Source organism: Prinia subflava, chromosome 5, assembly GCF_021018805.1.
Source record: "Prinia subflava isolate CZ2003 ecotype Zambia chromosome 5, Cam_Psub_1.2, whole genome shotgun sequence".
In the NCBI taxonomy this organism is placed as follows: Eukaryota; Metazoa; Chordata; class Aves; order Passeriformes; family Cisticolidae; genus Prinia; species Prinia subflava.
In genome coordinates, this window is record NC_086251.1 from 48,528,231 (window position 1) to 48,550,828 (window position 22,598).

General features: G+C 38.6%; 1 protein-coding gene across 3 annotated transcripts in view; it reads left to right on the forward strand.

Moving 5' to 3' along the window:
- Positions 1-2,844: 2,844 nt before the first annotated feature.
- Positions 2,845-22,598, forward strand: part of PPP4R4 (protein phosphatase 4 regulatory subunit 4) — a 60,293-nt gene continuing 40,539 nt past the window's right edge. Inside the window, exons 1-2 of one of the 3 annotated variants that reach the window (XR_010080584.1) lie at positions 2,845-3,739; positions 4,231-4,304. Coding sequence is in view for 2 of the 3 variants with exons in the window: in XM_063399278.1 (XP_063255348.1) it covers positions 3,626-3,739; positions 4,231-4,304 (188 nt within the window). In the remaining variant the exon portion in view is untranslated. The remainder of the gene's footprint in view (positions 3,740-4,230; positions 4,305-22,598) is intronic. The other 2 variants (XM_063399278.1, XM_063399279.1) reach the window with 2 other exon arrangements.

The following is a 22,598-nucleotide window of genomic DNA, read 5'->3' on the forward strand; positions in this document are numbered from 1 at the left end:
GAAATGCTATTTATTTTTCTTTGGACTATTAAATTAGAGAAAGTGGGAAATGAAGAATGATTTTGGTTTTTGGGTTTTTTTTTTTCACCAACGTAATTAAAAAGTACTTTGCTGAATTTTTCCTTCTTTTTTGGTTTTGCTATTGCAGGAGAAATTCTAGCTTTTAATCAGGAGCACACATGTTTTGCCTCAAAGCATTTTTTGGCATGTCTTTCTGTATCCCCCAAACCAGTTCCTTTCTATTTCAGCTGATTCAGGCATTGCAATACATTCTGAGACCTCACAAGTTTTCAATTTCTCTGTGAATAGGTTTAATTTACAGGTAGATTCTTCTGCTACGTGTAACAGGCAGAGTAAGAAACACAACTTTTTCAGAGCAATTTCCAGAAGGCAGACACCGAACTGCTGGGTAGCAAAGCAGAACTGTGCCAACCTGACAAATCACCCCAGAGTCCTTAGGTAAAGTCAGAGTACTGAAGAATCCTTCAGGTACTGAAGATTCAAAGTCCTTCCATCTATGTTGTTTTTATTTTTACTTTTTTTTGTCTTCATTGAATTTAGAGCCCATTGCTTTAGAAGGCATGAATAACAACACTCTCTCTTCTTCCCCCAGGTATGGGTGCCACTCTTCCAGGTACTCTGCAGTTGCTGTCATCAAGGAAGGATTATTTGAAATCAGCCTGGTGCTGTCTTTCCAAGGTTACACAGCTCCTGTGTTAAAATGAAGGTTTCGATTCACTCTGGATTTCACTAAAGCAGCATGAAATAGCTCTTGATTCTACTACAATAGCTATGACAAGGTTAGAGTGAAGCTGAGAGTGGAGCTTTATTTGAGAGAAGAGAGGAGTGGAAAAGGGAGGAGCTGAAAGCAGCAGCAGTGGAAGTCATACGTGACTTTAATCACAGATGAGAATGAGAGACCACTTGCCTGCAGGTTTACTGTCAGAGGGGATTCATTTTTATATATGTGGTTTTGGAACCAAATATGCAAGCTTATTTTTTCTGTCAAATGTATGGGTCAAAATGAGATATGTTTATATTTAATCTAATTCCCTCTGTGTTCTTTATTCTACTCCAGTACTGTATTTATTGATTTTTTTTTTTTAATTCTGCTTTTCACATTTCCAGGGTATTTGTAGATTTCTTTGACATATCTACAGATATTAAAGTTAATGGGAATCATGTCTGCTCAGTGTTTCCTGGACTGAGTTAGAAGGACAGTTTTTTTAAGGCAGTAAGGAAGAGATGTTTTTCTAAATGTTTACACATTTATAAAAAAACTCTCTTCCTGAGTGGCTTACAAATTTTGTGTAAAATATAACAGGAGAAATCAGCCTATTTAATTGCATATTTAAACTCCATATTTTCCAGTCTTTAAAACCGAATTCTGTAATTCCTTGTTTGAAAACTGCATTGAGTTCCTAGTTCAATTCATGCAAAAGAAAATACTTTTGATCTCAGAAGATCTCTAAGATTCATGAGAACTATTTGTAAGGTGAAATAACCACAGACTGACTGTGAAAGAACTTGCAAAAGGATTTTCCGAAATAAATGTATTTGGGATTTCAGTATGTTTTCCTAATACTTATCATTGGCAGAAGCCTGCATGCCAGGATTCTAAATTTGAGGAGGGAACTTTGTCTAAAACTCTTTTATTTCCTCTTTTAGAGCTAGTTCCTTACCTACTCTGAGAGGACTTAGGTTCAGTTACAGCTGTTTATTGTATTTGCTGTCTAATGATGCTCTGTGGTTAAAAAGATTATGCAAAGGAGATGTTCAAAAAACTGTTTATCATTTTAATTCATCATCATGCCTTGAAAATTCCAAATGGGTTTAGTTTTCTATGACATAACACTTTAATTATTTATATGTATATTGGATTGGATTTTTCTGCTAATAATTCTGTTGTACATTTGAAATTAGTGGGGATGCTTGAATGTTTTAATGTTTTACTGGTTTATCTGAGCACACTGTTTGGCCTAGCAGGTAGACAGAGAAGTAGCGCATAGAGGGCAATGTTTATTTTTTGCTAGATAAAAGCTGAGGTACTTGCCAGTCATAGAATAAAAACTAATAAAATTCTGGGCAATATACTTCAGAATATCATCTAACATTTAGGATTTCTCGAATTAGTTTTCATCTTTTATCAACAAAACTTACTTGGTCACATGGGCATTTCACAAGGATAAAAAAAATCACACTCCCTCAAAGAAGCCCTTGTAAAATATTTGTAAGTTTTTTTAATTCCTAGTCTGAGTGTGATGTGTTCATATAACCATTGCAAAGGCCACTGTCTAGAGGTCTGGTGAATTAGTTTTATCAGTAAATGCTGTGTGTGACTATGTGATGATTTTTGTCCTGTATGTATTTTGCATCACTAACCTAACCTAAAAGAAGCTCTTACTAAGTTTCACAAAGATCATCCATGCTTATTTGTATACGATTCAGAGGTAATTAGCATAATTTTATTTTAAAAAGAATACTGTCCCTTCAACCCCCAAGGCAATCCACCTTTGTGAGCCAAAATGGTAAAGGCATCCAAGGCCTAACTGAATATATCGGGAAAAATATCCGTATGGAAATCTGTGCTGCTGCTGCTGCTGTATCAGTGGTGTGTCACCTGGGTCTAGAATGCAAAAGGTGAAGAATAAGAATATATGAAGAGTGTAAGTGATGTCTTCGTCAGAACTTCACAATTTACTGCCAAAAATATATATATTTTTTCACAGTAGTACGAAAGCTTTCATTGGGGGAGGAACCTGCTTTGGACTTTTCATTAAACACAGCACTTGTTACCAGTTTCTCCGGTGTCATTCTGCTCTGACACAGCTGTGAGACGGGTGACGCTGGTGGCGGTCCCGGCCGCTCGGGGAGGCCGGAGGAGCAGCGAGGGGCCGAGCCACAGGCCGCGGCCGCGCTGGGCGCCGCGCGGTGCCCGCCGCAGGCCGGGGAGCGGGGCCGGCGCTGAGGGGCCGCGCCTCCGCGGGTTCCGCCGCTGCCGCGCCCGGCGCAACCTGCCTCGCGTTTCCCCGGAGACCGGCTCGGCGGAGCTGGGGCTGCCCCGGCCGGGGGCTGTGGCGCTCACCCGGGAGAGAGCCGAGGGGCTGCGCCGCGGGACGGGGGCGGGGAGCGTCACTGCACCACAGCGACCGTCCCTCCTCCCGGGGCGGGCGGAGAGGCGGCACCCGGGCACCGCGGCGGGGCTGTGTCGCTCCGCTCTGCTGCGCGCCCTGCCCCGCCGGTGAGGGGCGAGCCGGCCGCCGAGGGCTCCGTCCTGCCCTTGTGGCGCCCGGGGGCAGCCCGGCCCCTGCGCCCTCGCTGCGGACAGGGGTGGCCAGCGACGAGGGCAAAGTTGGCTCGAAACTCCCGCTCACCGGGGCACCAGCGGCTGCAGCGGGCTGTGGGGGCTGCGGGCGCGGGCCCCGCCGCCTGCCCGCCCCGGCGGAGCGGAGAAAGTTTGGCGGCAGGGGCGGGGCGGGGGCGGCGGCCGCGGGCGCTGCCGCAGTGAGCGCGCCCGGCCGGGGCTGCCGCCGGCCGCGGGAGCGCCCCGGGCTCCGCGCCTGCCGTCCGCCGTGCCATGTGAGGCTCGGGGACAGCGTCGGCTGCCGCAGGCTTCAGCTGTTCCATGCGGCCAGTAACCTTCTCCAAGATGGAATTTAGTCACAGCAGTCTGTTTGGATACATAGAAGACCTGCAGGAACTAACTATTATAGAGAGGCCAGTACGCAGGAGCCTGAAGGTATATACCTCGGAAAAGAACGGTGCTATAAAATCCATTTTAAATTGTGTCTGTTTTGATTATACACAAATCAGCGAATAGACAGTTTGGATTTTTTGTTTGCTTGTTTGTTTGTTCGTTTTTACAGCACCAGGACGTGAAACATTGTAGTCCTTTTACAATAAAAAAATCTTGAATTCTTTGTAGGAGGGATTTAATGTTTTCAGTATAAGAATATTAAGATGGGAACATATAGACTTGTATCTTTAGGTTAATTTATATGCCACTTGTTTAACAGTGATAGTGTCTGACTTGAAACTGTACTTCTCTGACATTCCTGGTGAAAGATTTATTTGACTGAATTTGAAATGTTGGCTAGAGGTTTCACGAATAAATTTAAATTACTCGTGAAGCTATCCCTGTATGTGTGGGGAGACAGGAGTTGTTTTAAGATTAAAACAGTGAAATAGTAAGGCATTGTAAACTCATAATCTCTATTTCACACTTGACAGACACCAGAAGAAATAGAAAGATTGACAGTTGATGAAGAACTCAGTGATATTGAAAGGGCTGTTTATCTACTCAGGTATTTCCTAAATGTTGCTGTGAAACATTGCTGAGCATTGTGTTTACATACAGCTTCTTTAGTGTTTTACTCTTCACTCCTTTAATTTTCTGTCTATAAGTAATTCTTTTACCTTCGACTATGTTAAGCGTATAGGCAAGATAAAAATAAGGACTGTGATTTAAAAAAAAAATCACTGTATAATGGGATGTCTGCATACATATATAAGAATTTCTGAGCTTTTAATATGTTCCTCACCAGCACACAGATTACGTACTGTCGTACTTAATCACCTTCTACAGAGTTGTACTTAATCATCTGTCCCCCTGCAGTTGATTTTGCAAGATGCCCTGAGTATTAATGTTATTAACACCAATAATTCAGGGAGTTCATACTCACTCTAAGCAAATATTCACTCATGGGCAGTTAACACAGGCTGGTAACTGTTGTAGCAGCCTGTGTGTGTTTGGACTTTCAGAAGAGAAAACTTGAGTGATTAGTTCTATAGTCCTTAGAAATTACTGTAGAAGATACTGTGTTAATACTTCCCTCTCTTCTGGTTTTCTTCATTTTATCTCCTTCTTGTTAAAAGTATTTATTTGCACCTACTTGAATAACTTAAATTTTGTAGTTAAAAATCTGGATCTTTCAACTACTATGTAAGTCATCTTTGAGAGTACAAATGTTCTGGGGGATTTTCAGTTGAATATGCATTTTTCAACAATACCTGGTAATTGGAGAACCAGCTGCAGCTCCCTCTCAATTTGCTTATTCTGCTATTTTAAGTGTTTTTCTAGTTTATGCCTGCACTCAGTATTTAGAATAGATACTCTTGGTGATATAATTTTCTCTTTTTGGGATGCATGGCATTATTTTTAAGTTATCATTTTTGTCCACTGATACTGCTTTTGATACTGACTTCTGTTTATGGTTTGGGTATTCTTTTTATGCTGAAATTTATTAAATAGATGATTTTAAAACTTGCTTTGCTCTTGGTTGCCATAATCAAAGCAGTCTGTTGATTGTAGGGAAATTCAGAGGAAACATTTTGCATGTGGTACATATCACTGAAAGGATGCTTATCCATTCTGGGTTTTGCCTCACAACAACCAGCAGAGGTGATTTTTTTTCCTTTTCCAGTGTGGTAGCAAATTTCTTTGCTTTTTTCCAGTTAAAGATTTCATTTCCAGCATATATGTCCTAACTAGATCATTGCCTTTTTAAATGGCAAAGGGTTCCAGTTCGTGTCTTTCATCTTATCAATTGCTTTTCAACCTGGCCTTGACCTTCTCCTGACATCTTTATCTGATTTTCTCTGCTCAAGCAGCTGTTTTTGAGACATAACATTCTTTTTCTTTTAATGAAGCTTTCATTTTTTCCTCTGCATTGTTCTCCTTGCTGAAAGGTACCTTCAACTCTGCTTTTGATAGGCTTTTAGTAAGGTATTCTCACTGTGCAGGTATGTTAATACAATAATCCAGTGGAAGCTTCTGCTGTTGAATAGCATATTGCTGTCCTTGTACTGAGTGGAGTAAAAGCAGAGTTGAAAAGCTGCCTGTAACCCAGTAGTACCTTTTATATAATGTATAAGAGTATGTGTTTTTAGCTTGTCAGGAATTTTTCATCTATTCTAATACAATCCCTGCCTGTTGCTGTTTGACAGTAATGTGTCAAACATTAGAGTCTTTCTGTGTCTCATTTTCTCACACAGGTGCATTGTTCACTGTCCGTCAGGTTGTTCCTTATGTGGGACTCTCCTTGATCTTACCCAAAAAGCCACTGCCTTTTCTGAAAATCCGTCTATAGAAATAGCTTTGCTGAGATGAAACAAATTGTTAATGACACTTCTGTTGTATCCTGTTTGGAAAGGATGGTGTTATCTCCATATACATTAAAAATATACAAGAACAATAATAGAAAACAAATCTCTCACCTTAAATCTCTACAGATAACATCAAAATACTACTTTTTCACAATGTCTTTTGTACTGTCATTTAGTTACTGCACTCTAATCTGCAAGCTGAAGATTTTAAATTAGTGTTGCTTGTTCAGTGCAATGGAGCTGATTAATACTGAGTGAAACCTTTGTATGCTACAGGAAAGCCAATGTCTACTAATGATTTTCTGGGAAAGTTCAGAGGGAGTCTTCACATTTTAAAGGCTTTCATTCTGAAAAAAACCTCAACTACTTTCTTCTCTTTTCACATCCTTGCCTTCTAAAACCTGTTCTTAACTTCTCCTCCCCACCCTTGAACTTGGATTTGCTTATATGCAGAGTTGTTGTATGTTTACTAGATACTTGTTCTTAGAAGATTTCTGCTTCTGAAGTCTTTTACTATGGTAGTCTGAAAATGAATACATTGAGATCCAAGTCGGAGAGGATAGATTTTCTTTTTTTCCCTAGTGACTGATTGTTGCTTACTATATGAGGAGGTATTAATTTCCCAACTCTCAGTGTTTCATCAGTTATTCTTCTCTTTTCACTTTTTATGTTCTTCACTTCTCATTTACCAGCAGTACTGTAGAGTTTCTGGCATGGTCTTTTACTTCTTGATGTTGTAAAGTTAATTGTTTTGCTCGTGTGGTATGTATTTGTAACCATCTAATGATTATTTTGTATTTCCACAGTGTCTTGTCTGTGTCTAGCCATGACGTATGGTCACAGATTTTGTAAATTTCTGTTCATTGTGTTCTCTTAAGTATAATGTAATTATATACTAATCTTTTAATCACGTGGTAGGTACATTGATGCATTGATCTTGTGTGAGATATCAGTTCCACAGGGACGTGATTTCATTGTAACTGTTTTTTCGTTGTTACCTACCATAATTTGGTTTTACATTCTAAAGTGATAATTGTAATTTTGATAATCCTGAAAAGTTAATATGTCTCTCATTATTATTTCTAGTGGATGTCTTTGCTTTTTTCAGTCTCTCCTTTTCTGCTAGTACTGTTTTTCAGATAACTATGTCATGAGGTAGATTGATAAGAAGATCTATCTAAAGCTGATAATTTCTAGTCGCATTAATTTTCAGATAAATAATCTCTTTGATTTGCTGCATCATGTGGATCTAGAAACAGTTCTGCAAGCAAAAGGAGACATGTAGTAGCTCTCCTGGTGGCTAGTGTGACTTCAATGTCACTTGAGCATAAGTGAACTTCTGCTTTAAATCGCTGATGCCTAGAATACTGGGTTTTAATTAGGTAACATTCTGCAATTAGACTGAGCAAGTTCTAATTTAATAAGAATGTGGTAACAAAGTGGACTGTAATTTGTTTTAATCTCATTTAACCTTGATTCTGGTAGAGGAACTGGGCTTCCTTAGACCAGACTGTCAGGGATGTTTATGAATTTCTCGTTGAAGTCAAATGGGCTTAGGGACTTAGGGAGGGAGAGGCATTTGAGTGTCTCAGATCTATGTTTTAGAGCTTCAGCTTGAGTGTTTGGTGGTTTCTGGAGCCTCTAACAGGAATCACTGAAGAATTGTATTCTCTCTGTGCTTTGCATGATGCTGGCACAACAGAAGAACAAGGACAGCAAAATAGATGGGTGTCTCAACCAAGTCAGTGTCAAGTGTCCAGCTTGATGGCTTATCATAAAACCATCAGCAGATTAAGAGAAGCTGCCAGAACACACTGAAGCAACTGAATAGTTTGCATTCCACCTCAGGGCATCGTGACCTCTACGAGGACAGTGGCAATAAGCACCTCGGTGATATTAATTTTTTTTCCTGCTGTGAACTTTTGCCCTGTGATCTTAGTTTCCATGTTTTCTGGTGCTTGATTCATGTTATTACTTATATTAATTTGTCTTAATGTAGCTCACTCTTGTGGTATACAGACCAAAGTAGGTATTCTTTGCCTGAAGAGAATCTGTTTCTGGATGCTTACTGGCATGTGCACTGCAGGGTGATTTGTTTTCTGAGGACTTTCCTGACAGATTTCCCTAGGGCTTATACACTGTTGTGTGTATGATTTTGTATTCAGCTAGGTTTTTTTTAATTTGTGCCTTCTTAGTGTTAAAGCTTCCAGACCTTGACATTTGTGTCTTACTCAGAATAACAAGGTAATAATGAGTTATCAAGGTGGAAGACTGAATTTTTCACCCTTTTGAGAACAAAACCTTTGTTTTTTGAGAGATCCTATCTATCAGTGTAGAAAACAACACAATCCCTTTCTAAAACGTTTAACACAGTTTTTGAAGATACAATAGATACTCTATCTAGATTGGAAGGAGTTCAATGCCTCTAAACTTACAATGACTTTAAAAGATCACAGTAACAACAAGAAAAGTTGTACTTTATTGTACAAGCTATCCTTGATTAGCTAGAGCATTCTCAAATTCTAAACATCTTTTAATGCATTATATGTTGTTGATTGTGAATGTCAAAACCACTACTGTTTAAAAGTTTGTGTGGGTTGTTCTGTCTAGTTTTTAGTGATGGTGTTAATTTTGGAAAAATTAATTTTTCTGTAGGTGTAGGCAAATCACTTCAAAATAATTTGATTTTAAATGAAAGCTTTTATTTACATGTAACTTTAGGAAATGAGTTTTTGCATGGTATCAAATTTTTTTTGGTGTGTTGCATAATCATGAAAACTGGCTACTCTGTTCCAGTTGTACAGTTTATGGTCTTGATGCATACATGGTATACTGAACGATCCAGCTGTAATGCTCAGCATATTGGAAAATCGTTCTTCCATCTGTCCTGCCAAGCAGTAAATATCAATGTAAAAAGTCTTTCTTCATTTCCCCCATCTTTTATTTTTCAAATTGCAACTTAAGTTTTATAAAAGTTTCATTCTGATTCACTTAGTTGGACAGATTAACAATTTGTTTCACCTTAAATGTGTTATGCAAATAAACTAATGAGTATAAAATTGATTCTTTCACCTTAAAGTAAAAGATGTACCTGTAGACTCCTGAAGTGTTGCTAAGGCACATACTTTTATTCAAAATTAGATTTGTGCAAATACTTCTGTTAATCGTATTTGCTGAGTTGAAACTGCAGCTGAGGAACCAGCTGTGAATATGCAGAGCAGAGTTAATGTAGTGCATTGAGAAACATTTAAAATAAAGGAGAGAGAAGAATCTGCATTTCAGTTTTCATTCTCAGGCTGCAGTGCAGGAAGATGGCAGTGCCAGTCCTCTCCCTGTTCTGGTGTTTGAGCTATATTTGCCCTTTAGCCTGCACAGCACACTGGGGACTTTACCTGAGGCAAACCCTGAAAATGGTGGTTAGTTTTAAAACTGATCAACTGTGTGGTCCAGGACTTCGTATACTTTTAAAAAACACCTGTGCCAGCACAAAGGGATTGAATAGCAGCATGGGAACAATGCATGGGAGGGGGTGAAAAGTCTGAGTCTTTGGCTGGCTTTTGGTATTTATGAAGTTATGGTTTCCTGGTGTCTGGTTTCACAGTCAAGTTAAGCTAAAAGAAGCTTTCCTGATATTGCGGAGGAGCTCTCCTCTCCTTTCATTATGTGACTGCATCTTACTGATAAGTTTTGTGTACCAGAGCTGATGCTGTTGCAGCTATGCAGTCTTAGTCAGATTAGGGAATGCATGCTAATTCTAAAAAATTTTTCAGATGCTTGCTTCCAATGAAGTGTGGAACAAAATACAACTGCTCGTGCTACTATAAATGGGAGCATAAACAAGAAGTCACAGCTGGTAGATGACTCTCCTGTCAATAGCAAACCAGATTTAGTTCTTGTTACTCTGATTTTGAATGTACACTTTGAATCTGTGAAGTAAAGTACTGGTTGAAATGATCAGAGAACAGAAAGTATCAACTGTTGTTTATATAACAAGGCCTTTGACACAAAATGGACTTAAAGAATCTTTAAAGTTGGAAAAGACCTCTAAGGTCATTGAGTCCAACCTTTGAATAAACACCACCATGTCAAATAAAATATAACACTAAGTGTTATGCCCAGTCATTTTTTGAACTCTTCCAGGGATGGAGAATCCACCACTGCTCTGGGCAGCCTTAGCTACTCCTTCAGTGAAGAACTCCTTCCTTATCTTGGACTTGAACCTTCCCTGTCATAGCCTGAGGCCATTTCCTCTCCTTCTGTCACTTGCTGCCTGAGAGCAGAGGTTGATCCCCACCTGGCTTCAAACCCCTTTCAGGTGGCTGTGGAGAGTAATAAGGTGTCCCCTGAGCCTCCTCTTCTCCAAACTAAACACCCCCAGCTCCCTCAGCTGCTCCTCACAAGACTTGTGCTCTCTTGCCTTCAGTGCTCCAGCCCCTCAATGTCTTTTTTGTCATGAGGAGCCCAGAACTGAACACAGGATTTGAGGTGTGGCCTCACCAGTGCCCAGCACAGGGGGACAATCCCTGCCCTGCTCCTGCTGCCACACCATTGCTGACACAGGCCAGGATGCCATTGGCCTTCTTGGCCACCTGGGCACTGCTGGCTCATGTTCAGCTGCTGTCACAGCACCCCCAGGTCCTTTTCCACAGGCAGCTTTCCAGCCACTCTGCCCCCAGCCTGTAGTGCTGTGTGGGGTTGCTGTGACCCCAGTGGAGAATCTGGCACTTGGACTTGTTGAACCCCATACCACTGGCCTTAGGCCATGGATCCGGCCTGTCCAGATCTCCCTGCAGAACCTTCCTACCCTCCATAGTGACATCCTCACTGTACTTGGTGTCATCTGCAAACTGACTAAGGGTGCTCTTGATCCCCTTGTCCATGTCATTGATAAAGGTATCAAACAGGGCTGTTTTCAATACTAAGCCCTGGGGGACACCCCTAGTGACGTTCTGCCAACTGAATGCAGCAGCCTTCACCACCCCTCTCTGCATCCAGCCTTCCAGCCAATTTTTAACCCCGCAAACAGTACACCCATCCAAGTGGCAAGCTGTCAGCTTCTCCTGTAGAAAGATGTGGGAAACAGTGTCAAAGGCTTTGCAGAAGTCCATGTCCCCTATAGCCATACCCTACACTACCCCTACATGGTTCACCTGGTCATAAAAGGGAGATCATGTCTGCATGAGATTTGGAAGTCTGCCTGAGCTGTGATGTGTGAGACCAGGTAGCTCTTCCTTATGTGTTGTCAGATTCTTCTCTGGAGATGTCAATTGTATTTGTTCTTCAGAACATCTTTGCTCATGACATAATAAGGAGAAATTAGGTGGCTGTGTAGTATATTTTTGAATGTCAAACACAGTTGAAAAATCTGTAGTTTTTCTTCTAAAAACTGTTCTGTTGTCCTGGGAAAACCTTTTCATCCTTTCCTAGAAACACTTTGCTGAAGGCCCCATCCAACTTGGCTGTGAATGCTTCCAGGGCTGGGAACTCTGGGCAACCTCTTCCAGTGCCTCTCCACTCTTTCTTCATAATACTCAATTCAAACCTACTCTCAGTCTGAAGTAATTTCTGTTTGTCCTATCACTACATGCCCTTTTAAGAAATCTTTTTTCAGCTTTCCTGTAGGACCCCTTTAGGTACTGTAAGGCTTCTGTAAGAGGCTGCTCTCTTCTCCAGGCTGAACAACCCCAGTTCTCTCAGCCTTTCCTCACAGGAGAGGTGCTCTATCCCTCTGGTTGTCTTTGTGACTCTCCTCTGGGCTTCTTCAAGCACGTTGATGTCCTTTCTCTGCTGAGGAACCCTGACCCATCACTCCAGGCTGGGTCTCGTGAGAGCAGGGTAGACACAGTCCCATTGCCTTGCTGGCCACGCTACTTTGGGTGAAGCCCAGGATACAGTTGGTTTTCTGGGCTACTGCCCAGTGCATGTAGCCAGCTCACGTCCAGCCTCTCTCCCACAAACACCTCAAAATCCTTCCTGGCTGGGCTGCTCTGATCTGTTCATCCTTGCCTGTGCTGATACCAGGCATTGCCCTGACCCAGGTGCAGTACCTTGCACTTGGTCTTGTTAAACCTCACGAGGTTCCAGCAGCATCCAGTCATGATTGGTGGTGGTCTTGCTGAGGGTGCACTCAATCCTTTCATCTGTATCACTAATGAAGATACTGAATCACACTGGTCCCAGTACAGACCTCTCAGGGACATCAGTCTTCACTGATGTCCATCAAGACTCTGAGCCAATGACCACCAGCCTCTAATTGTAAACATCCAACCAATTCCTTATTTACTGAACAGGTCTTTCTTGCGAATTCCTTTAGGTGTTTTGAGTACAACTTTGTTGCAGGCATAGGAAGCCCTTGATGTGTCATGATGTGCTGCTTCTCTGGCCCTGCACTCTGACTCCATATGTTGCTAGCACAAAGAAGAAACAGCATTTAGTATTGATTCAGCTACTCTTTCCCTAAAACCAGTTTAGTAGCATGCACCACTACTTGTCCCAAAAAATCTGAGTACTCTGAGACTCTTCAGAAGAGTGACTTTTCGTGCTGATATGCTGATGCATGCTGGTTTTTGCATTCAGGGTTGTTTAAAAGCTTTTCTGAATCTCTGCAAAGCAAGGTAGATAGTACTCCATTATATATTGGTTCATATTGCTACACAGTAAACTTTATGTGAAGAGAAGTTGTTTTACTGAGGTGAAATTCTGATTATAATTTTAGGACTTCAGGAACTAGGACTGCAGTCTTGGGCCTGTATCTGTGCCTCAGCAGATATGCTATGACAGAAGAATTTGAAATGAGATGAGAAATAGCTTTGTTGAGATTTAAAATTAATCCTGCTCTCTGGGGTAAAATTGTATAATAATTCATTTATCTATTTTTAGAGTTAACTTTAGTAATATTAGTGTTTTTGTCCTTGTTCCACCAGCTGGTGCTCTAAATGCCAACACTGAGTTATCCTGGATTTTGTCAAGCCTTGGAGCCCAAAGCTTTATGTCACAGGAAACAAAACCAGGATCATTTAATTACTTAGACAGAAATTTTTGCATTGTGAAAACAGAATGGGAATGTAGACAGTCCTTGAGACTAAGCAACTCAAAGAGGTCTCCATTATTCGTTGATAAGTTCTCCAGCATTGGTAGGAGCATCTTATTTAATCTTTTAGGTGCAATTTTTTGTGTAAGAGAAGTTGCCTTTAGTTCTTGAGGACAAACAGAAAAGGAAATGAAAGTGATTTCTATAGCAAGGACTTCTATTGACATAGGCTGGCAAAACCCATATTACAGCTAAAGAACCAACTGTTTTAATTATACAGAATTATAGAACTCTGTACCTGAACAAGAAGGTCATTTCAGATTCAAAAACTGAGGCCAGAAGTGGCATCTCTAGGCAAAGACAGTTATGTCCTCGGGCAAAGATTTTTTAAAAAGACCAGTAATACAAAGGCACATTGATGGGAATTGTTCATAACTGAGGTGTTCTTGAAATTCATCCTTTGAGAATTAATGTGTCACTGGCATTCTTATATTTTAATTCTCCTCTGCTTCCCCCCACAAGGTATCTTTACTTTTCTAGATCAGGTTGTGGATGACTTTGCAGTCTAGACAGTGGCAGTATCCTTTGCAGGCTTTGAAAACCAGGGCTCTCCTAACTCCTAGGCCTGAGTCTGTTAAAACCAGTTTTACATGGCCATCAATTTCACTGCAGATTGAAGTTGCTCCTCTCTCCATGAATAGCCTTGCTGTCTCATGGAGACACTGTTTGAAAAGATGGAATCTTTGCCCCTGAATGCCAGTTCCCTATGGCCTATCCACCCTGATATATGGAAAAAAAAAGTCTTTCTGGTTTAAGAGTGATAATTAAACAGAATGAAGAAGGGGACAAAGAACCACTTGAAAACTTGTGCTAGATCTCCTGCATATGTCTGTCTGAGACTTTTTTGCTGCAGCCTCATACTTTTACACGAGCAGAAAGTACCAGGTGTTTCACATCCATGTTATTATTTGAGTGGACTCTTGATGATGCAGGTATTCTTATTTAAATTATTTTATTTAGCTTCTTTTACATTCAAATAAATGTTTCTGTGTATTTCTCTTTGCAAAACATTACCCTATGAGGCGTTAATGTTAAGAAATAAAACTACCAGGCTCTGGATATGTCCTTGTGTCTTGGTAGCGGTTGTTCCAGCAGCAATTTTGTTTATTCCATGTTATGTGACTGTAGGTTCTGAGAATGTGTGCAACTCCCATGTACAGAGTGGCTGAGTCATTCCTTGTCAGTCATGCCAATCAGAGCAGGGCCAAGGGTAATTGCTATGCTTTACTGAGCTCATTAACTGTTGTTGGAAAAGTCTTGCCCATCTATCCCTTATATATTACCTTTCCTAACAGACTACACACAGGCAGTACTTCTTAGTCATTGCAGAATTCCAAAATTGCAGTTGCTTTATTTACAGAAACATGTTACAGTGTGAATTTAGCCTCAGTGTTTCTATGTAATGCCTACTTTCACGTTCTTCCACTTGTTCTTGAATTTACTATAAGAAAGTCAGATTTAGGCAGTGTGTAAGCAGGGATAGATGAACTGGCATGAATGGAATTGCATCGTTTTAAGTGTGTGTGAGTCCAAGCTGAGTATAGTAACAGAGGTTTCTTACAGGATTTCAAATATTTTTTTAAACTGACAATGTTTGTAAGATTATATAAACGAAGGTGACCCACATTACTAAATTAATGATGTGTAATGCTAAAGAAAGGCTGTAGTCTCAAAAAGCATAGTCTTACATTCTTTCTAATAGGGAAAAAAATATTTTATGTATTATTCTTGTCTTATCCATTTTTCAAGAATAATCCAGTTTAAGAGAATACTTCTAACTTTGGAAATAGACCAATACAGCATTTTTTCCTGGGGCATTTTTCTCATAAGTTTTTAGAGTTAAATCTCCTATTTGATTGTGGGAAAAAATAAGAATATTTTTTTTCTTTCCCCAGTCTATCTTAAATCAGAATGATATAATTTGTTTTTAGTTTTTTAAATGGCAAAGCAATGTAACTTCAAATAAAATTACATAAGTTTCCACAGGGTTTTATGTGACAGTCCAAGAGAAAAGGTACAAACAGAATATCTTGGAGGACTTTTTTGTTTGTTTGTTTGTTTGTTTGTTTTGTTTATTTGAGTAGCTTTGTGTCCAAATTGTCAATTATGCCACTAATAAAAATTCCACATTTTTTAAAGTAAAACCAGTAAATTAATTTGGGTAGGTATCAATTAACTTCTTCCTCTCCCCACGCCTGCTGCCTCCCCATAGCTATTGTTGAACAACAAAGAACAACATCAAGCACTGGAGCCATCAGTTTATGCTATGATTAAATAAAGGTTGTTCAAATCTGCATATTTAATTCCAAAACGTTTCTCTTTACCAGTTGGAATAGACCAGGAAAGTTGGATTGAAGGTGGATCAAAGCATTTGGCAACACAATTGATATTAACAGAGCTGCACAGCAGAAGTGATGTTGCACTCAATAATACCATTGCATTTTGCTCGCAGTAGTTTATGCCTAAAAAATGAGATGATTTACTGTTTGTCTGTGCTGCATGAGAAGTGCAGCTGACTAGCTTGTGGTCAGATTTTCTAAAGTAGTGTATACTAGCTTTTTTCCCCCTCCTCCTTAGTGAAATTGCTTGGTAACTTCTGTTACCAAGAGTATACTGAGAAGGCTCAACTAGGGACAGAAGGAAAATACTTTAAACATGCTAATTTTATTTTTGTTGTAAGTAGGGGTTGATTGTATTATTTCTGGCAGAATAAACATATGTAAAAGAGAAATGTGAAAGGCATCTGCTTTAGTACACTTTTTACATGATAATATTGCTTACATTGTTGGGCAGGCTTGGAGATAAAAATCCTATCTTTAAAGGAAGAAACAAAAAAGATGCATTTTCACTGCTGAAATTGTAACTGAGCTTTTTGAGGGGGAGGATTTATGTCCATATTAAATAGCAAAACATGAGTCATTGCCTGATTGCTGCTCGCACCAAAATTCTTCCATTATAAACAGTTAATCTCTTTTATGGAATTTCATTTCAAAGCTCAGGATTAGGACACATTTCTCTGCCATTTTGGGAACTAGAAGTTAGTTATGTTATAGTTAGTTAGATTCAGGGCAAGATTTAATTTTATTTTTGTTTTTTTCTAACTGCAGTAATTGATAGTCACTACATCAATGGAGGAAAGAATGATAGCTACTTAAAATTAACCTGGTTCTTTACTACAGGTTTTAACCCAAGAGTATGTCTATTTCTTTTTGTTTTTAGCACCGTGTAAAGCCAGCTTAGGTGTATTTTAAGGGTTACTTGTAAATTCTTTTGAACCCTGCATGCTTGTTAGATTGCAAGGAAATAGTTGCACCATGAGTAATAAATTATTAGATGCATACTGGTATGTAAAAATCAACTCTTGTTGTGGATAGGTACACTTGTGCTTTGATCACTTAAACTGTCCCACCTGTTTGAGAATGATGTGTTAGAGGGTAGATTGGTCAATAAAATTAATTTACAGATCTTTGTATCTTACATGTTTATTGCAAATTCTGAGGGCCTTAAGTAAAAAAGTGTCTCACTTTTTCAGTGTCCCACTTCCTCAGTGTCCCATCTTACTTCCATATTAAATGAAGAAGTTGGCTTTGGTCTTTTTAAATGAACAGTTGGAACATGTCAGCTTTGGGATCTATTTGGTATAATGTCCCACAACCATAAAACCCATGGGCTGAGAAAGATTCTACCTAGAGTGTAGTATTTGATAGGTCATTTGAGATGTTCATGACTCACTTTACCTGCTTTTTGGTAAAGGATGTGAGTATTTTTCCCCAAATGTTATTCCTTCCCCTTTCTTACTTTCGTTTTCTGTGCCCTCATTGCTATGGCAGAGTTTGCCTTAAGCTCATTATTTTCAGGGGACTGCACACTGAATACCAACAGAGATGGTTTGTGTGACATCTGTAAAGACTGTGTTGGCCCGATGGAAGTTGTATAGAACGTTGGAGTTCTTTATGCACTAAAATAACCTTGATAATGTAAACGCTGTGGGCTGTGTTTACAGTAAGTTCTGCCAGTCGATATCCATTTGTGTGGATGTCTCTTCAGATAGCTAATAAAAGTATTGTTCATGAAAATTATATATTGGGTTAATATTACACCATGAGCTTAGACTAAAAATGTATTGTCCCAAACTTTTTAGTAATCAGTTAATAAAGTTCTTTTTTAGTAACAAATAAACCATAGGGAGAGGAGGGCAAGGGAATGGCATGCAAATAGTATTGTATCAATGGATGCTTGTTAACATAATTTTTCTTTTTCAGTGTTACTTTTTCTTCTATAGAGGGATGTTGATACCAACGTAGTAAATAGATAAGCCAGAAATTCTGATGGTTAACACTGAATATATGCTGTGAATATTTGCTACGCAGCTGAGCATATTTGACATGCATTCAAAGGAAAGAGATATTCTTTTCTTCAGAGATCATTCTGGCCTAATTTTAGTAAATGTGGGTGGAATTACTGGTAAATGCTTTTGTTTATTCTTTCCATTGCAGAATGCCAAACTCTTTCTGGGATAACTATACCACTAGAAATAAGTCAATTTGACTATGTGAGGAAAAAATAGTGTAACAAAAGGCTATTTAAGATTATTGTAGTGATTTTTAAGATAGGGAATGTTACTAGGACTACAGTTACCCAAATATAGTGGAATAGTGTCGTGGATTAATCCCAGACAGCTGCCAAGCCCCACGCAGCCACTCACTCACTGGGGGAGAATCAGAAGGGTAAAAGCTGGAAAACTTGTGGGCTGAAATAAAAACAATTTAATAGGGAAAGCAAAAGCCATGCACACAAGCAAAGCAATGCAAATTCACTGCTTCCCACAGGCAGGTGTTTGGTCATCTCCAGGAGGGCGTCCCGTCGTGTGTAATGGTGACTTGGAAAGTGAAGCACCATCATTCCAAATATTCCAAATGTTTCCCTTTCCTCCTTCTCCCCCCCACTTTATATACTGAGCATGGTGCTGTATGGTCTGGAATATCCCTTTGGTCAGTTTGGGTCACCTCTCCTGGCTGTGTCTCCCCCCAATCTCATGCAACCCTAGTCTCCTCCCTAGCATGGAGCAGAAAAGGATTTGGCTCTGTGTAAGCCCTGCTCAGCAATAGCAAAAACATTTCTTTATTATCAACCCTGTCTTCAGCACAAATGTAAAACACAGCCCTATACCAGACACTGGAGAGAAAATTAACTCTACCCCACCCCAAACCAGCAAAGGTAGGCAGGAAGATTCTGATGGTGTGCTGATAATGGTTTTATAAGGAATGCAGATATGGATTAATTATCTGTATATGTAAGCTCATTTTTATCTACTGCTTGAAATTATTCTGTCAGAGAGCTGGAAATTTGAAAGATTTGTGTCACCACTTCAGTTTATTTATTATGTTAATTGTATTACCTGGTTTGATTATCCACTCCAAATGGAACAAATCTTATGTTTGTTTGAGAGGCATGACACTAACCTTCTATTTAATTAAGTAGCTGAATTTTATCCTTCTTTCCAAAGTGAACATGAAGCAAATAAGACACTTTTTTGTTTGACAGAATATGAACCAGGAACAGCTTGAAATTGAAGCAGTTTTCAGTTATTTGTATATTTACCTCAGAGAGCTGCCTTCGAACTATGGTTGCTTTTGATAAATGAGAAAGCAGCACTGGAGTCAGCTGTTTGACGTTGTATTGCTGATGCATGGAAATGCATCAGTCTGAAGCAGCTCTCCAATATGCTTGAAAATATGAGTATTACTGCTATGTATAGTCCTTGAATAATGAATAGAATGTGAACCAGCAAAGCTTTCCACTTCTAACTTGTCCTAAACCTAGCTCTTATAAGGAGTGAGTTCACTGTTTCATGCTCATTTTCTGATTATTTTTTCTTTTGAGTCATCAGGCCCTTTGAGTACAACAGCAGTAATTTAATAGAAATTTAACATGAGCTGTTGGAAGTCATTCTGAGCCCACAGTTAGATTTCCTTGGCTGAGAATAAAGCTGCTTCTACAGCTAAAACTTCAAATTGTTTCTAAAATTTCAGATGTACTTTTTGGTGCTCACAATTTTACTCCTCTCTTTCAATTTAGAACATAAGCTTAGCCTGTATTATTAGATATGATGCCTATCTACTTAAAATATCTAGGTATTGATATAAAATATATCTAAGATATCTAGTTATGGTTTACTTGCATATGAGGAAAATTCTGTGATCAAAAGCTTCAAACCCTCTCTTTACTCTTTTTAATTTTTATTTTCTTGGGGCTTTTCAGTCAGTTACTGTACTAATACCCTGTACTTTCATTCTATACTCAGTGCTATTTATATTGTCTCTATGGGTCTTTTATATTTGCATTTTCTTTTGATCCAGTCTCTGTGATTTTGAAAAGGGCTGGTCAACTCATGTACAAAGTATGTTTTGTTTACCATTAGTCTGTGTTTTACTCTTAGTAAGATTTTGTTATGGGAATTACAAACTTATTCTAAAAAGTTTGAATTTTTTTAAAGATTGCTAAGAAGCTCTACTTGTACTTTAATTCTTAAAAGGCTAGGGTTATTCAGGCTTTTACTGTGGTCTTCAGCTTTTGCATATACAGAAAGGTCTTTTTTATGAAGCCAAGCAGACAGAGGCAGAAAGACCATTTAACAGTTGCTTTTCTAACCTTTAATGTGCTTTTCTTAATAGCATGCAGAGGAATTGCAAGTGCATTTATCATAGAATAATTTGTTTTTAAATGATTGAAGAGACTAATAGCAAGGGTTGAGGTGAAGTGGCAGCTTCTGTTAGAGCTGTCCATAAATCTTGACAAAGTAAACAATTTTTTAGACCTGTGAGTCAGTTTAGAAAGGCGAAGTTGAAATGTACAGCTACGGCATTCTATTTTTTAGAAATTCTCATCAGCTTCTATGACTATTACATTAGAGTTGCTATGAAAAAACCAGTACTGATACAAGATGGAATATGCTATAGTCAGAAAGGCTGAGAAGGCATGATAGAAATACACATAGTAATAAAGTGGGAGCTTTGGGATCTGTTGTTTATAATGCTCCACACTGGTAAGACCCACAAGCTGAAGAAGACTCTAAGTAGATTTTAGTACTTATTAGGTAATTTAAACTTTTCCTCTATGTGTGCGTGAAGTATAATGATAGAAGAAATAAGACTGGAGAATGAAAAGATATCCTGTGTCTAAATTAGACTATAAGAGAAATTTAGGTCAACAGAAGTAATTCACTCTTCTAGAATTCAGTTAGCATCTGTGATTTTTTTTTTCCACTTTCAGTGTAGAAAAAATTACAGGCCCTGTACTTTTTCAGAAGACTTATAGCACATAATGCATGCTGTGAACATGACAAATCATGTTGAATGTGAAAATTATAAATTCTGGGTCACTGAATGAAGACTGGCAGAATGAAAGATAATACCACTTCCTAGCTCATTTTTGCTATATCACCTCGAAATGAGAAATGGCATTATCTTGATCTTGAAGTAAAAAGACTGGCTTTATTTTTCACATTCAGACTTAAAAAATGCCAAAATGAATTCTACCTAGAAACCATACAAAATGCAATTTGTGTTATAGGCTCTCTAAGGAAGAAGAAACATTTATCTTCTAGGAGATTGTAATGTTGATAGTGAGGTAACGTTGGTGAGGAAAAATATGTTCCTTTGAGGCACTTCTTACATTCTTGAAATTTTTCTTAAAATTCAAGGGAGAAAAGCTCAATGTTTAGTCGTAATAATTAATGTTTAAACTCATAGAAACTGATGATATTAGTAAGAAAGAAATTATTGTGTCATTATAATGTATTTGGTTTGGTTCAGAAACAGAAAGGGGTATCTGTATGAGTTAGAAATTCTCCTTTCTCTCTTCAACAGCTATTAGCAAGGAAAGAGAAATAAGAGACTTCAGTTGACCAAACCTATCCTGGTGAACAAGGTTGCTGTGAATACAGAACTACCATGCAGCTAAATCTTGGGTTTTGGTTCTTACTTTAATTACATTAGAAGTTTCATATGTAGTGGTACAAGTTCCGATATGTACTAAATAAAAGCTTAAAAATAAAGTTTCTTCTCTTAAAGAAATATCTTTGAGTCTCTTCTCCTAATTTACTCTGGATTTACTGCAGATTTACTCCCTTGTAATACCTAGATTCAAGACTGTGCTAATAATTATATAGCTCAAAATTCTCTGTCTTTGTTCAACTGAGGATCTCAAAGGAAGTTACTTTAACAAAATAACAGATCTTTCCATGGGACTGAGTCTGTTTATAATATACTTGCTACAACAAATGTCAAATACATGTTCAGACACTACTGTTACATAGTATGTTTAAAGAAGTATAATTGAAATGTAAGTATATCTCACATGAAATAAAAGGAAAGTAAGTGCTTTACACCAGTGTAAAGAAAGGGTTATACTTTTACAGAAAATACTAGGTTGTATTTTATCAAAGGAGTAATAATTTCAGAATAAAATGAAAACTAGTCATAAAATGACACATGAATATTTGTCATTTCAAGACATTTTCATAATTTCTAGATTTTCCTTTTTTTTTACTAAAAACCTAAAATTATTCAAAGAAAAAACTAAGCCCAGACACCCCTCAAAACCCCCAAAATCTTATAAATGTGTTAGTTTTTATTAGCAAGAGCAGTACCTAGAAACAGTGTAATAGATTTAAGTCTGTGTCTACCCATCTGCATAGGAAAGATTGCTATGTAAAAATCTTCACAATAAACTAAAGGTGATTCTCAAAGGAAGTCTTATGAGCCACACACTTTTATGTTATTGACAGAAATATTTATCTGGATTTCTGGTTTGCCTTGGCAACAGTAGATTGTACAGGAAAACAGAAATCCTGGAGGGAGAATTGAAGTTGAATAATTCTGAAAAGGCTAAATCCAGTCAGGTAGTAAGCTTTTATACAAATAGGAAATTAAGTCTAGCATTTATGAATCCCAGTCACAGCACAGTTTATATGGCTGGGGACCCTTGGAAGTCATTTGGTCCAATGCCCAGCTTAAAGCAGAGCCAGCTTCCAAGTCTAATGCCATTTGATGTTAGATCACATTGCTCAAGACTTTATCCAGATGAGTTATGAATGTGTCCAAAGATTCCCACAACTGTGGACACCCTTTTTCAAGTTTAAGTGTTTGGGAATTTAATTTTCCTAAATATCCAATTAGTTACTGAAAACTTTAATCATTTTTTTTTCATCATGCTATTCTAATCCCTCACTCATTGAAGTTGCTAAATTTTTACTTCCGCAAATTTAGATTTGGATCAACATAGAATATTATAGAATCTTGGACTGAAAATAATGCCATTTAAGGGGTGTTAATACTAATTCCCTGCAGCCATTCATCAGAACTTCTGCTTACACAGAGCACAGACTTCAGTGGTTGACTCA